Source organism: Myiozetetes cayanensis, unplaced genomic scaffold (assembly GCF_022539395.1).
Source record: "Myiozetetes cayanensis isolate MyiCay16 unplaced genomic scaffold, myiCay2020 scf3, whole genome shotgun sequence".
NCBI lineage: Eukaryota > Metazoa > Chordata > Aves > Passeriformes > Tyrannidae > Myiozetetes > Myiozetetes cayanensis.
Window position 1 is genome coordinate 56176066 of NW_026087521.1, and position 16654 is coordinate 56192719.

At 39.3% G+C, this 16654-nt stretch overlaps 1 protein-coding gene across 1 annotated transcript; it reads right to left on the reverse strand.

Moving 5' to 3' along the window:
* Window positions 1-5248: 5248 nt before the first annotated feature.
* On the reverse strand, window positions 5249-11129 carry SPIC (Spi-C transcription factor). The gene is made up of 4 exons (XM_050324640.1): window positions 11024-11129; window positions 9900-10006; window positions 8910-9018; window positions 5249-5676 (listed from the first exon to the last, which is right to left on the reverse strand). The coding sequence occupies exons 1-4, from the start codon at window positions 11127-11129 to the stop codon at window positions 5249-5251; spliced, it is 750 nt and encodes a 249-aa protein (XP_050180597.1).
* Between the last annotated feature and the right edge of the window lie 5525 nt (window positions 11130-16654).

Below are 16654 nucleotides of genomic sequence, written 5' to 3' on the forward strand. Positions count from 1 at the left end.
TGGGATGGTAGGGCAGTAAGACCCATCTACCATCTGAACACACGTCTGGTAGGTGTCTGACAAGGTGGAGGCAGGTACTTGATGTGTACTCAAAGTGCTGATGTGTGCTCGAAGTGCTGCCAAAGTTTCACTGGAGTCAAATTCAAATCAAACTAAATCAGATCAAATAATTTCTCAGCTGGAAGGTAAGAATCTCTCCTGCTTTTGATCTACTGAACAGGGCATACATAAACATTGCAAAGGCCAGGAAAGAGGGGGTAGATAAAATACATTACAAAGGTGCTCTAGTTCTGTCTCCTTCACAGAATCTGTAAGGCTGTTTATGTAATACCTGCCTGCAGGAATCCCAGAGTCTAAATCTGAAAGATAAACTTTATTTCTTCCTCATGCATCACCCTCAGCCATGCTGGAGGCCACTGCAGTCATATTTATTTTGGAGAAGACACTGAGTGTCAGATGTAAAACTGACAGTTTTTCAGGTAGTCAACACGGAATTGTGATCTGCTGACATAATGTATCTGCTTTAATTTGTGGGGTTTCTATCATGACACTTTCTGTATCTGCCACAGCTGGAACTGGACAGGCGGTAGCTTCAAAAGGCAGTGTTTTTTCTGCTGCATCAGCAGCAGTGCTGTCCATGAAGGTGAAAAAAATTAAACGTGGAAGGGGGCAAAGGAAAAAAATAGCAGGGACGCTGAGAGAGCAAATGACCTGAAGGCCTGCAAGTGTCACAGCCCCCCTGTGAAAAGCTGTCCACTGGTGCCATCTTGTGGGCCCAGAGCCACCACCCACTCCAAAGTGGCAACTCACTCCACCAAGGTGCACCCCCACCTCATGCCATCCTAAAGGGTAGCACAGAGACCTTCCATCAGAGCACAGTGCTGGAGCTGCAGCTGATGTTTCTACAGCTCTTTACACGAGGGTAGTGAAACACCAGCACAGTTTGCCCATGGAGGTGGTGGTTGCCCCATCCCTGGACACATTCAATGTCAGGTTGGACAGGGCTCCGAACAACCTGATCTAGTTGAAGATGTCCCTGCTTATTGGCAGGGTGGTTGGATGAAATGGCCTTTAAAGGTCATTCCAACCCAAACCATTCAGTGATTCTATGTAGAAGGTGTGATATCATACCTGAGATCACTTGAGCAAACAAGTACTGTGTGCTGGGGACAGGCATCAGTTCAGCTCTTCCCTGGGACTCTCTGATCTTGTCTGCCATGTCTGAACAGAGACCAGACTGCAAAGTTGGTGCAAGGGATGAGCAAGGAGACTAACCACATGCCTAGCTACATCCATGCAAGCTGATTTCTTCCATCCCTTCAGAGGCTTCTGAAAGGCTCATGAGTGCCTGAAGCATCATGAGCCAAAGTATTACAGAATCATAGAATTGTTTAGGTTGGAAAAGACCTCTAAGATCGTTGTGTCCAACAATTAACCCAGCACTAAACCATGTCCCTAAGTGCCACATCTACACGTGTTTTGAATGCCTCCAGAGATGGTGACTCAACCGTTTCCCTGGGCAGCCTGTTCCAGTGCTTGGCAATCCTTTCAGTGAAGAAATATTTCCTAATATCGAATCTAAGCCTCCTGTGGTGAAACTTGAGGCCATTTTATCTTGTCCTAATGCTCGGTTATTGCCAGAAGAGATCAACCCCCACCTCACTACAACATCCTTTCACATAGTTGTAGAGAGCAATAAGGTCTTCCCTCAGCATCCTTTCTCCAGGCTAAACACCTCCTGGTCCCTCAGCCATTCTTTATAAGATATGTGCTACAGACCCTTCAATAGCTTTATTGCCCTTCTCAACTCACCCCAGCACCTCAGTGTCTTTCTCATAGTGGGTAGATACACGCAGGACTTCAGCGTGGGGCACCTTGCTCAGACTGGTGTATTGCTTAAAGTGGGACACTGAGTGCAGGAGCTGGAAGGAGCACAGCTTCTTTCCCCACACCTATGCCCTTTCCTGGGTTCTTTTTAGGTGAGATGCAGCCTCTAAGTCAGAGGTGTGTTTGAAATATAGGCAGATGGGTGGGCAGACAGACTGCTTTCTGGTCTGATTTGGCTGGGTGATGAGAAAGGAGACAGGAGAGAGACAGAGGAGAAGTCAACAATGGGAGCAATGGGCCAGTAATCACGGGTTACATAGATGGGATAAAGATGCTCTCTTGGGAAGGGTCTCTCATATTTCCCTTGGGTACTTGGCACCATCACACTTTGTGTCTAATCCTGTGGAGATGGGAAAGATCAGAGATGCTACACAGAGGTTGAAGGTGGGAGGACAGGAAGGGAGAGTGAGGTGCCCAAGCATTGGGAATCAAAATGCCTTACAAGCACCCACCTCAGTTCTATTTAGATCTCCCCACATAGCCTTGAATTTTCTATGTGGAGTTACATGACAGGATCCTGCAAATACTGAGACTAGCAGGAGTCCAATTTCATACATTCAGTCTTGTGTTTTGTGGTACTTGGCTATGACTTTATCATGACTTTATTGCAGTACTGTACATCTTAAAAATGGGCACAGTCTTGGGTTAAAGACATTGAGAAACAGTTAATCTACCATATCCCTTGTATTGTTTCAGTGGTTAAACACTTGCACAGTGAAAACAGCTACACCTTCTTTTAGACATCAGTAAGCCTAAGTCTGTGCTTGAGATATTTGGCAACCTTATGCTTTTGCTTATAATTTAACCTGCCTCTGCTAGGTTCAAGTGTTGTTAAAAGTCAAGAACTTTTTATGTTTGTTAGCTCAGCATCAGTGCATTGCACAGTTAGATATCCACAGAACTACAGTAGCAGCTTCTAAATCCTCCCATCTGGTTGGGGAGGCAAAAGGTGGGATGCCATGTACCTTTCTTCAAAGAAATCACTTTCTGACATTGCCCGTTCCCATGGTTAATTCCTGTGGCTGAAACCATTATCCTTCTATCCACAGATACTATGATTACCTCATTTGTAGTCTGCCTGAGGAGCCCCTGGTGGTCCAGTGGTAAAGGCGCCGCGCTATCACCACGGAGACCCGGGTTCGATTCCCGGTCAGGGCCACTCCCGGGCAGGTGGAGCTTGTTAGCCCTTAAAGGCAACCCACCTACGTCCTGAGGACCTCGCTGCCACCGTCCAAGCTCGCTTGGCCCCGGCAGATGAACCTTAGGATTAAAGGGTGGGCTCAGTTCCGCGCACACTGTGTCTCACCTAAAAAATCCAATGCGCAGGCTGGAAGGTGGAAAGACCTTCCCCGGATCTTCGCTCGCGAAGACTGGCCATTATTATTTATTTTATTATTATTATTTTATTTATTTTATTTAGTCTGCCTGAATTTCCTTCAGTTCTTCTTCCCCCTTATGCTCTTCTCTTTCAGCTCTCTACTGTTCTCCCAGTTGGAACCATAACATCTCATCTGGTTACCAGTTTTACAGGAAGAAAATACTAATGTTTATACCCAAGTTAAAAGGATAAGAAAGAGTCTTAATAAGTATTTATTTCCTTAAAAAGTAGATGAATTAGAGGGAAATTAATATAAACATACTGATTAAGTTAGCTTTTTACACCGATTATGTAAGCATTTTACACCAAGAAGGCTCTTAATCCAGTGTATGTTACCAGTGTGCAAAGGGTGATAGATGGCAAGTAACTCAACTGTGCATTTCCTTGGCAAATTTATGTACATTATGAAAGTTGAGGGGTTGTATTTACACATGTCCACATAGTGAAGGATCCTAAATGAAAGACCTCAGTCCTTTGTAAGACCGAAACTCCCACTGCATTCAGTGCTGCAGTAGGATTCAGATTCAGTTCTGTAAGACCAGATGCATTCTAGTGTCTATTTTGTGTCAATGTTTATATTTTATAAGGCACTACACTCAAAATGAAATATTAACAATGCAGTTATGACCTTCTTATTTTGGCACATGTTTACTGACATAAAATCTCTTTTTAGTGCTACTTAACATGTTTTGTATTTCAAAGAGTAGACATCTTTCATCTTACCAAAGTACTACTTCTAAACCTTGAAGCTGAGTGTGTTGCATTGTGTCTGCTACATAAAATTATATCCCTGTACAAGTAAGCAGGAGACAGAGCAAGGGGCAACTATCAAAGTCATTGAATTTCATCAAACATATCAGGCCGTCATTTACGCCTCTCCACAGAAATTAATTTTGTCTTTATTAATATCTGTGTCTGTACTCACTTGAAGCAAAATGCAGAACTTGAAATCGAACACAGCTGAATGGAAATATCTTAGCACAACAGACAACTGATATGATGACACGAGTCAATCAGGTAACAGAAGTATGAGAAAAAAGTAGCCTTATAGGTATTCTCCTGGAATAAGTGGTTACTACTCTATTTTTACCTAAATGTAGTTCTTCTTCCCCATGAAGAGACTGTAAAATCACTGAGCCTTTCAGCTACATTCCCATGTAGGAAAAGAGATGGAGAAGTGAAATTGTATTTATATTTATAAAGTTCTAACTCCTAAAATACATGGCAAAGCTATGTTTGTTAGGTGAGTACAGAACTGCTGGTTAAAAGTTGAGCTTCTCGTATTAGTGGGGGAAGAACTGCAAATAACTTCATGAAAAGCACAATCCTTTACAAACTCATGGTCCCAATGAATCCACTGCCAACAGTGAAATGTGCACCTGGCAATCTAAATACCACATCAAGATCTGTGCTAGGATATGTTAATTTAAGTGATTAGGGATTAAAAACTTGGTCAACAGGTGTACCCTCATGCTGACTCTATCATTCAGCCAGGCATTCACTCAGAAAATGTCTTTTAATAAAGAATAATGATGAAAAAAGGAGACAGTAGCTTCATGCAGTTGACAAACCTCTTCCCTTTCTACTTTAGGGGAGTGCAGTAACTATAGCACAACACCATCTAAATTTCTGATTGGAAATATGTATAAAACTTCTGATGAGTGTTTTCAGGATGGGATCTTTGGTGTCCACTAACAGACAAAAGCCTGGATCCTAATCTTGGATATACCATCTTGAAACTACAGTAATTCCTTTGATTAACATAATGGAGAATAGAATGTGTCCTACAGCTGCTGTTTTTCTTCAACATTCAGTGACTGTATATCATTAACTTCAAAAGGAACAAAACTAGGCCAACATAATTTTTTAAACCCTCCTCTTCATGTATCATGTATGATAACTTAAAGGAAAATCTATGTAAAGAGAAGAGTTTCTGTGCTGGGAAGTATTGCTGGATAAGAACTATTAATGTGAAGGATAACTCTAGCTGTTAGAATGCTGCAATGCATAACCATTGTTGTACATGTAATTATTGTAACTGGTCCAGTCATCTGCACACTGATATTCTTGATTAGACTGAATGTAGGGATGATAAACTGTTTCTTTTCCTAAGAAATAAGATGGAGCAAGTCTCTTTAGAACAACAGCACTGAACTGGTACGTCAGCTTCCTACGAATTTTAATTATTTCGCCTGTTCTTCCATAATTCCTCAGTGCTCTGGCCATTTTCTGATATGTCATGATCTTGCGGTTTCCCTTTCTTTCTCCCCACAGTTCTGCAAGTTTCTCCTTGTTTTTGGAGACAAACTGGAAGACACCATTTGGCTTATCCACCCATTGGATGCAGTTTGCCATTGCTGGATCATACAGGGACTCATGGAGGTACTCGAATAGTCGCAGTTTTTTTCTACCTAAAAAGAGATAAAGTACAAAAGGTCAGAACAGAACTCATGCTTGTTTTCAAAGATGAGCAGTTGTCTTTTTCCTGGAAAAGATCTTACAGACAAAAGCATAGCTTAACCTATTACCCTGTTGCAAATTAAAAGATCAGTATAAACTATTCAATGGAAGACCAGTGACAGCAAATGGGATCATTATTCTGAAACATGTGGTGACAGAAAGGGATTTGGTAATTAGAGTTTCAAGAGCAGGTTATTTGGGGATCATGACAAATATCTGGTGACTTCACTGGTCTACACCTTCACTAGGTCTCAGAAGCCACTTTTAGCAGCCTTCAGACACATGCTGTGCAGATGCATGGTGAAGGAACACACACTAAGAAAATACAGCCTCAGACAGGGTGGGAAAGAGGTTCTGGAGAGCCAGTCAGAATGTTTTTGGATTAATAGTTTCCCTGTTTAATCAAAACTCCAAGATTTTGAGATGGCTCAGTTTTGTCAGGTTTGCTTCAGGAATGTTTTGGGGATGCAAGGTAGTCTTTGATATAAGAAATGGTGAGTGGGTGAGCAGGAAAAGCAGGCTAGTTTTTAACCAGAAACCTCATGTAGGTTTCTCAAAAAGGAGCTAGACCTCTGGTACCCTGTAATGTTTTTTAAATCAGCAGAAATATCAACTTGAATTCCCATGCAGAATAAAGCAAGCTTAGTAACTAAGTCAGCTAAGTTTTTTTCTCCACAGGCTCAGTTTTTAAACTTAAGTTTACTAGTGGGGCTAATTTAGCTTCAATTAGATCTTGTGGATCCTCCTCTCTGAAGTACTTCTAGTTCCTTTCACAAAGCCAAGGGTGATCAAGAAGCTGCTGTGAGGAGGAAGAATTTAAGATTATGAGACAAAGAGGAACATTTTGCAGAAAGGAGAATCTACGCAGAAGAACATCTTCCACTTTAACCAAAGTGCAAACAAGCAGCTGCACCTAAAGTCTTGTCTTGTGTGGTTATTTTAAGCTAGGAACAGGGGAAAAGTAACAGTTGCTAAGGAACACTGAGGTCAAAGACATCTGTCAGGGATGACAGTAATTCTGTATCTGGTGATAAGGAAAGAGGAGAGAAGTAACAGTTGGACTGGGGAAAAGAGGAGCCTGAAATCAGAGGTACTTTCCAAAAAATTAATAAAGTTTCATTATCGAAATAAAAATTGACCTGTGACTGGAAGTACATATGCTATTAGAAATACATATAATATTACTGAGACAAGAAGCTTAAAAGCTTGGTCACAGCAGACAATTCTTAGTAGGTGACCTATTTAAGTCCTTGCCAACATTAATTATCCTATAAACCTGTGGCAGAACAAATAAGATCGGGGGAAATTCACAGACTACTGTGGACTCAATTTCTGCTGGGAAAGGATCACGTAGCCAGGTCTGCAGCAGCATCTGATTTCATGCTGTCTGCCCTCTTAAGTTCAGCTGTCATTTCTGCCCATACTTTCATTTTAGACACATTGCCTCCAGTTGATATCTTGGTTGGACAGGGCACCAATTTGAGCTGGGGTTAGTTTACAGGCCTGTGTACTGCACCTTATTGCATAAGCTAGTTCAGTACCAGGCCCTAAAGTCTAAGCTAGCAGGTAAATGCCTGCAGCTTTCTAATGTGATGACTGGAGAGAAGCAGGTTCCTCCAGAGGGTGTTTCAGAGCATCTGCATTAAACTTCTGAGCTGAATTGTCCTGAAGCAGTCTAATTCTCTTGGGGAGAATGTGACTAATTCAAACACATTTCTGGAGTACCCCATGGAATGGTCTTGATGGGCATGAACTGGACTCTTTTCAGAAGAAACCTAACTCAGAAGATGCTTTCCAGAAGCATATCTAAACCAGTACAGCTTTCAGAACTTGTGGCCAGCATAGAGATTGCCCTAAATGAACCTTTGTGAAGCACTTGAAACACAGGATTTGGGCCCTCAATACTGATTGTTTCATCTACAGATCTATTCCTAAAGAGCCACACTACTTGTTAGAGCACAAAAAACTTCTCATGTGTCAATAAGAAACTAAGAGGACTAAATTTATTTAGGTACAGGGGAAATAGTCCCCCAAATCACAGTTTCTGGCAGGAATATCACCATGGACACAAAGAAACCCATAAAAGGACACAAGATAAGCCCATAGGAATAGTAAGTTACTCAAATAATTTCTGCAGTATTGCCTTCTGGGAAAGATTGGCAACAGAAATAGGAAAAGAAATAGGAAATAGGAAATGAAGTTTAACACAACAGTAACAACTGAAGGTGAAATCAGATACTGACATGCAAAATTCCCCAGTGCAACAGTGGGTAAGACCTAGAAAAGCAAAATTTCTGGATTGAAATGTTCTCATTTGCAATGGTGAATTTCAGATACCCGAAGTACAGAACTTTAAAATAGAGGCTACTATTCCTATTGTCCCAAAGAGTCTGTGGTAGTAATAGTAGTAGTAGTAGTAGCAGTAGTAGTAGTAGTAGTAGTAGTAGCTATTAAGCAACAGAGACCACAATGTTCAGCATCAATGGGAAGAGACAATACCAAAAACTGACACTCTGTGGTTAATGTTGAGAGAAGGGGATTTCACAGAGTGGCTAAACCAGGAAGCTACTCAAAAGTAGGTACAACAGTTTGGAGTGGAATCTGTGGAAATCTCATCTAGCAGTCCCACCAAAAAAAAAAAAAAGTAACAACCAATGTCACCCAACACATTCTTTGCAAAATAGATATCCATTGAAGTAAAGTCAACCAAAGGAGCAGAAAAATAGCTATAAAAATGCACACTGGGAGTGGCAAAAGCTAAAACGTAGTTTGAAAAGCAAACAAAGACAGGCATGAGTCAGGTGCAAAAATATTCACGTATGTAAAAAACTTTCAAGAAAATCACTGCTTGTTGAACCACATGAAATAAAAGATTTATTTAGATTTATATAGATTTATTTTTCTGCATCAGACTTCATCCCAGATGATTTGGAGTGAAAAAATCCCTGTTTTGTTTTTCCAGGTACTAAGCAAGGACAAAGTAAGTTAATAATAGATTTATCATATCTTATAAGATTTAGCAGTTGGGAACTGAACTTTAGCAGTTGCATTTTCCTTACTAATGAATGTTCACTTATTGTTTCCTATTGAAAGTAAAAAAAAAAAAAGGAAAAGGAGAAAGCATGATTTGCCAAGAGATTTTTTTGAAGTAACGTAATGTTCAAGACATTATCTTTCTACAGACCTTTCCCTGGTTTTGGTTGGCCAGCAGCAGGATGCATCACTTGACTTTCTGGAGTATTCTGCAGTGTATGGTAGACAGTCTCATCTGCATAAAAATCCGCTGCACTGTTCTTCAAGAATTAAGACAACAAAAAGTTACTAATAGAGTACATCCACAAAAGAAAAAGAAACTTGTGGTAATGCCAGAAGCCTTCAAAATGCAACCTTTCATCACCCCATCCACGGAAGATTTTTCTCAGCCAGGAAGGAAGGTTTACCAGTAAAAAGCAGCACTAATTTATGTCCAGGGGCAATATCTGCCCACTAGGCAAGAAACTAAGAAGGAAAACAGCATTATTGCCCTTCTGCTGTAAGCGGAGGAGGAACAGTTTCCAGAGTTAGTAAAAGACAAGAGCCACCTGGACAGTGTCCCCTACAGACTCTGTAGTTCCTATGTCATGTTGTCATTAATCTGTTGGTTGAAAATGGCCTTTTGTGGAATCTATTATTTCCCCTGCATTTTCCATCACTCCTGGAGGCCACACTCCCAGTGTTTTTAAAAATGAATATGAATTCTATTGGCTGAAGTTGAGCTCAGAGTCCTGATACTCATGGTCTTTCCAGAACTTTTAAAGCAAACAGCTGTTGGAGAAATCAAAGTTGTGGTACTTTTTCACAGTGGTAGAAGATATGCTGAGGTTGGAATTTGTTGTTCTCTGCCTGTTCCCAGGTAATACAAAGAAGCCCTTTTCCCTGTATACTTGAAGGCTTGTTTGTTAGTTGTCATGTGACGTGATGAACCACAGAAGAGCACCAGAGGCAAAGAGCAAAGATGACTCCTAAAATTATACTATTAATCATGTTTTTCAAATATATCCCAAGGAAGTTTCATCTGAATCATGCCTGGCCAGACCAAATTCCCATTAGTGTTAGAATAAAGATTTTGTTTTAGGAATCACAAGTGAGCAATCATTATTCCAGTTATGTCTGCCTGCTAGTGATAATCACTTACATTTCTCCAGCTATACCCTTGCTCCTCCGTAGATGGTGCCACACAGTAACTGGGATTTGCTCGGAGGTGGTGGTGATGGTTGATCACAGTCAGGCAATTTTTATAACCTGATAATTAGGAGGAGGTAGCAAAAACCAAGTGAGTAAAAGGGAGAGAAGAAGGGAGAAAGCAAATTTTTTTGAAGATAAAATGTCAGATATTTCATAGCACCATGAAATAGTTTGGTTACTACAAAATGGAGGGCAAGGAAGTCACCAAACATAATGAATTGGATAATTAGAGAATAATTATACATGTAGAATATATATATATAATAATAATTTATAATAGATAATATGTAAATAAATTTCCTTGTATGAAATGCATTTTATGCAAAAGACAGGACATATTTTGTTACGAACTTAGAGAATTTTTGATGCACCCTGCTACTTTCCTTTCCTTCCATTTCTGTTTACAGTGTGAAAACACCAAGCACAGATTTTAAATTTTATAGTAATTTAACTGCCAAAACCTTGCCAGAACTGGAACAATTTACAGCTTTATTGCACTTTATATTTCCTAAGATATAAAACTCTTGAAGCCAAGGAAAATAATTTTCTATTAATTATCCGGACTCAAACTATCATTCTTGAATAAAATATTTTAAATTTATATATTAATGTAAAAAAAGTTAAATGTGGAAATTAATTTCACCTGCTGTTTTTTTTGTTTGTTTGGGTTGTTTTTTTTTCACTGGAGTTCATGAGTTTATTCATAGCATAGCAGAATGGCATTTTTAAGTTAAAGCATCAGAACTGGAAAATGGCTGCTGCATTATGGTCATATATCCTCTGATTATAGGAAACCTGAGCTCTGTGTTCCTGAGCTGATACTAGGGAGCAGGTAGAGAGGGTTAGTCCAACAGTTTCCCTGTCCTGTGACCTGGAAGATACTCACCACACTGGGCTGTACTAATAGAGGGGTGGAAACCCTGCAAATATTCTTCCTCCTTTTCATCCTCCCAGAACATCCCTCTGCTCTCCATTAATTCATCTCAAAATTACTCTCCCACCTATATGTTTTACAAGCTATTTTCCTGTAAAAATAGGAGGTGGTAAATGAAGTGGAATATGGGTCTTTTTTACCTGGTGAATACTGCATTTCTCTGTCAGAGTGCTGCTGCAGTACTTCTAATGCATCTTCAAAAGCCTGGCCCAGGACATCTTGGTCAGGAAAACTCTGCAAGAACATTTTTGTGATCAGGAACCAGAAAAGACCGGGCTGGTTTTTTCAGCATTGTCAATCAGCAGATCCCAAACAAATACAGTGCTTGTATAGAATACACATCCTCTTGGAACAAGCATTTTGCAGGCACTGAGGCATTACCATAATTTTTTACTACTATGAGAAAGTTCTCACTGCTTTGAGAAGTCTGTTTGAGGTCAGTGGGAGAGCTTACACGGGTAACATTACTCACTTGGTCAAATGTTTCAAGGTTCATTTCCTTAATTTACAACAGAAGTTTACATAAAGGGTGTTAATACTGTTTGAGAGTTTTATAGCCTGTAATACAGAAATGTATGTATCAATTGTCTAACATGACTTTTGAAGCCAAAGTCATCATTCGATAACATTGACATGACAAAAATTATTACATATAATTTCTGAAGCAATTATGCAGAGATAATGCCATACTATGCCAGTACAGGAAACCAAGTGTGGATTTTCAGAAAACTGCTTATTATAATTTTAGAACACCTTGTTCTAAAAAGCTAAAAAATCCCCCCAAATTTGAGTTTGACTAAGAGTCTACCTTAGACTCTTAGTATTTGAAACACTCGGTAATGAAATAGAATAGAAGTTTTGTAGACTTACCATTATTTAGATATCAAAACTTGAATCCTGTTGAAAATGAATAATATTTTTTAAATGGTATGTTTCAAAATAAAAAATAATTCTTTGAATATAAATAAAACAAATCAAATGAAACAACCCAGTACTACTTCCAATACAAGACTAAATGTTTTTAATAAAACAGATAAAAGGAATTTATTATTAGAAGGCAGCATTTAAATTAAATGCTTGTGACATTGTATTTTGATTTTTTAAAATTAATAGCATTTTTTGTAACTAATCTTCCAGTTTCATCAAAAATGTAACTTTTTAAGTATTATCCACATCAATTTAAATACATTTTTTAAAAGACATTGTGAAGTGAAAATGCGTTATTATTGATATTGAGTTTTTCTTAGCATAACTACTAATTTTCCAAAGAAAATACTGACCTGCATTAAATGCAGGTATTTAAGTCACTTTGGTTCATAACCAGTTGAAACAAACTTAGGTTTTATTTCCTAATGCAGACTAACATATGACTGTATATGAACATACATAAACACTCAGACGAACTGTGAGTTCCAGAAGCAAATTTGATTGTTTAATAAACACTGTAAATAGACACATTTTCAGCCAGTTTAATGTGGGTTATACTTTACATAGAACTCAGAAACATATCCCTTTTCTTACAGAAAACAATAATCAGGTTTTGTTGCCTTGCAGGTTTTTTTCCCTGTTATAATTTACATTTTTCCAAAATCATAAATATAATAATCAATATATCAGTATTTTACTCATTAAATATTTGATTATTTTGTGTTATGTTTTAAAATACAAATGAGAGACAGGATACATAAATATTACTAAGGAAGAATTTTATCCAAGACTAACCATGAATGTTCTAATTATCCCTCAGGTAAGTATGTTATAGTGTACTGTCAAAATTTGTGAGTTATTTTTAAATCTTGATGACACCAAGCATATATGGTGAAATCCTAGTGACTCAGTAAATTGATCTCACTGATGTTGATGGGATTTTTCTCTTTGACTTCAGTCCAACAAGTGTTTCAACAAACTGATCTAATTTTATTCTGAAACCAAAATGGGCCACATTAATCATTTATCTGCAATGGTGGGCACAGATTCTTGGGCTATAGGGTTATAGAAATTAAAGACAGGAATCTGCTTTGAAAGATCCCCACATAGTTTCCCTATAATCTTAAGTAATTCACTTTACTTAAATTCATCTTTTCTAACTCAAACTCCAAACTGGTATCTGGTAAACCCTAACAGAACGTCTACAGTCACTGTCAACGCTTTTCAAAACCTAAAATGTGCAAGTATTGGCAAGGTACTGTTGAATGGTCATACCATTTACACCACTGAATTCAGACTAAAAAAGAAAAAGTCCCATCTTAAGTAAACTTAAAAAAAAATCTGGACACTTACCTAGAATTTCAGCTCTGCACACAAGACAAGAATCTGTCTGGTTTCATAAATAAATGAAAGACTGAGTTCCCACAGCAATGAGCTGGCAAAGGGGCTGCATTAAATAGCTGATTTTAGGGAAGTGTTTTGGCTAGGGATTTTTTTGAAAGTATAGGTATAGTACTCTGCTAGCTTGGCCCTTCATTTGCTCTAAAGAGGGTGATTTATACTGATATAAACAAAACTAAATGTTTTAACTATCATCCAAAACATGCAGGTTTTAAGCATTGGGAGAGATTCCTTTTGGGTATCGCATCTCCTAACAAATCTGTGTCTAGTATGGTGGTATGGTGAATCCAGGGCAAAAACCTTCATCCCTCATCTGTCCCATACAGACTGCAGCAGACTTAGAGGTTTTATCGGAACCTCCTTGTTGGCTCAGTGTAAGAAATAGACCAAATTAGACCTCAAAATAAGAGTTTGAAGGAATTTCAGAATTCTTCTTCAAAGCTCATGTCTGTAGCCCAAGCCCAGACCTAAAGCATTGACTAAAGCATTCAGTAAAGATTCAGACAAGCTGTAGTCGATGATTTGCCAAACACTTTCTGAGTGGCTCTAAGACATGATCTTGCATCCTACAGGAAGAGAACTCTGTATTTTTCAGCACAAAACTTCTTACTGCTGATATAATTTAATATGTGCCATAGCTCTTTCCAGTCAAGTCTTCCAGAGACACATTTCGCAGAATTTCCTCAGTATGTCCCATCAGCTGCTATAAAACAGTAATTATCTCTTACACTATTTATCTATACTCCCTCAATGAAAAACCCAGTCAAGAACTACCCTGGTTATGAAAACTGATTGATAGCAACTTGAAGTCAAGGTTAGTATCAACAATTTCTGCTGTTTTCAGATGCAAACTGCATTTTCAAAATTTGCAACACAAAGTTTCAGAATATCTTTTTTTTTTTGCACCACTTCTCAGGTGTGACTTGAGCTTATAAAGGAAAATTAACTGGCCACTGTAGTTTCAAAATATCAAGTTGTTACTCAGTACCGGATTTCAGGCCAAAATACAATTACTCAATTAACTTTCTTTCCACATACAGTTAACTTTACTTTGCTACATGGAAAATCACAGATTTCACGGTTCAGTTCTTTCTTGAAGTGGAAATATGTATCGGATTTACAATTACAAATGAGTTTCAAGATTCCTCCTGGGTTCCTTTCTGATAAATTACGTCCAAATAGGCCCTCTGATGATACAATCGGACCTGCCTACTCCTGCATCTCTACCTGAAGCTGGGCAATGAATGTTCTGGCCTCCTGTGCTCCTCACTCATCCTGCTCATGAAACTGCAGGGGTGGCCCCAGGGGAGGAGGGAGGTCAGGGCTCTCCTGTGCTGGTCACAGCCAATTCCAGCTGGCTCTGCAATGGACCCACCACGTGCCAAAGCGGAGCCCATCAGCCACATGTGTGCGGCCTCTGTGAAAACACACCGAACAAAGGGCAGAAAATGCCAAATGGGAAGAGACAAACCTGTGAGGGAACGTGAGAGGAGACAAGGAGGGAGCAAGGGAACCAGGCGATAAGGATAGAAACAAGGGAATGAGGGGATAACAAGGTCAGAGGAGTTGGAGGTGCTCCATAACTGAGCAGCCACAACCCCAAAGAGACTGTGGCTCACAGAGGGACCACACTGGTGTAAAGGAAATTAGTAAGAAGGAAGCAGCAGTGGAACAAAAGGGTGAGAAACAAGGAAAGGCAGAGAGAAACCACTACATCTTGACCCCAAACCCCTGTTACCACTCACTGCCTCACCAAAGGAACTGAGTATAACCTGTGGAGATAACAAGAGGGGAGGAGATGTGTCTGCAGTTCAGTTGAGCCTGGGAAAGGGGAAGGAAAGATGTTTTATTGTTTGTCTTCTTCAGTTCCCAATACCTGAATCAGCAAATAAATATACTATAGCAATAAGTTAGGTTAAATTCCCAAAGTGTGTGAGCAGCTGTGTGGGCTTGTGGCTGCTGGCTGGGTGTAGAAAAAGAGAGTGAAGGTCAAGAGATGAAAGCAAATGGTTTTAACGTCAATAAAAGTGTCCATCTTCCTAAATCAAACTGTTTGATCAGAGAGTTCTCATTTCAGATGAGAGGCTACACCATAGGACAGGTCTGCAAAAGTTTGTTTTCAGAGGAAATGGGAAGGTACCTTGTGCAGCACAAACACACAACAGAGAAACAAGAACAAATGATGTCTCATAGGGCAGTTTTAAGCTCTGTGACCCATTTATAAGTTGAATCTTTGACCACCACAAGCTCAGAGCAAGGGCTCAGCCTACCTTCTGGGAAGCCTGTAAGGGTTCATTCAGAAGAAGCACAGTAAGGTACAGCTGAGGAATGAGTGACAGCAAACATTGACTTCTCACTTCTGAGCAAATCCCAGTACAGTCAAGGCTGGCAGCACAATGACCTCTACTGAGAAATACTATTACAGAACAAATCCTGCTTTGATATTTTCACTGGATGGGAAGATGGATTCCAGATACAAGTCTGAGAAAGAGAACTTACAGTTCACATTTACATGTCTCAAACAATTGATGTGCCTGATAATAAAATTTTAGTATCAGTTAGAAACCACAACACTGAGCTCTTCTCCTTCCTCCATGTTTTAAAAATAAACTTCAAACAGAACGATTGTTTAAGTTTCAGAACTTAATTCCATCCTTTCTTGGCACTAAAAGCTAGCTCACAGAGATGGTAAAGTAGAAGAATTTTCACCTCTGAATAAACCCCAGAACTAAATAATATATTACAGCACTTGTCAGAGAGCTTGAGAAAGCATAAAGACTTTTGCATGAGACATTGTTCAAATGTAGAATAAAAAAACAGTCTGTCTTTTCCTAAACGAATATCAAACCTAAAATGGCAAGTTTCCTCACCAGGCATTTGTAGATTTCTCAGGTTTTTTGAACATCCAGCAATTTGTAACTGACCAAATATCACAAATAGACCCCTCACAATAGAAGGCAATTCATTAAAAAAAAAAAAAAAAAAAAGACTGGTTATAGAAATTATTCTGTCATGAGGAGTCATTTACCCACACATAACAGACTGGCTACCAGTTCAAGAATCTCCAGAATTCAGAAACTGCTGAATGAGGCAGCCACAGAGAGCATCTGTGTTTATATACTTGTTCTGGCCCTTGTCAGATGGCTTTACCACTTCTCATCTGGCCATGCAGCTCTATAATAATCTTTGTCATGAATCCTCATGGATGTAGATTCACAATAATTACACAACTGCAGATGCTTTCTCCCTGAAAGTGAAAAGGTTGAGAGGTCACATGCCAGATCTCACCTTCTGAGTTTAACCATGTTGACCAGCAAACCTTCAAATCTCTACCATAATGCTGCTTCTGGTCTGCTGCCTTCAAGGTTCAAAGGCAACTCGAAAGTTTCTTGCAGCAATTGTGCAGTCTTTTCTTTATGCAAGAACAGGGATCAACACATGGA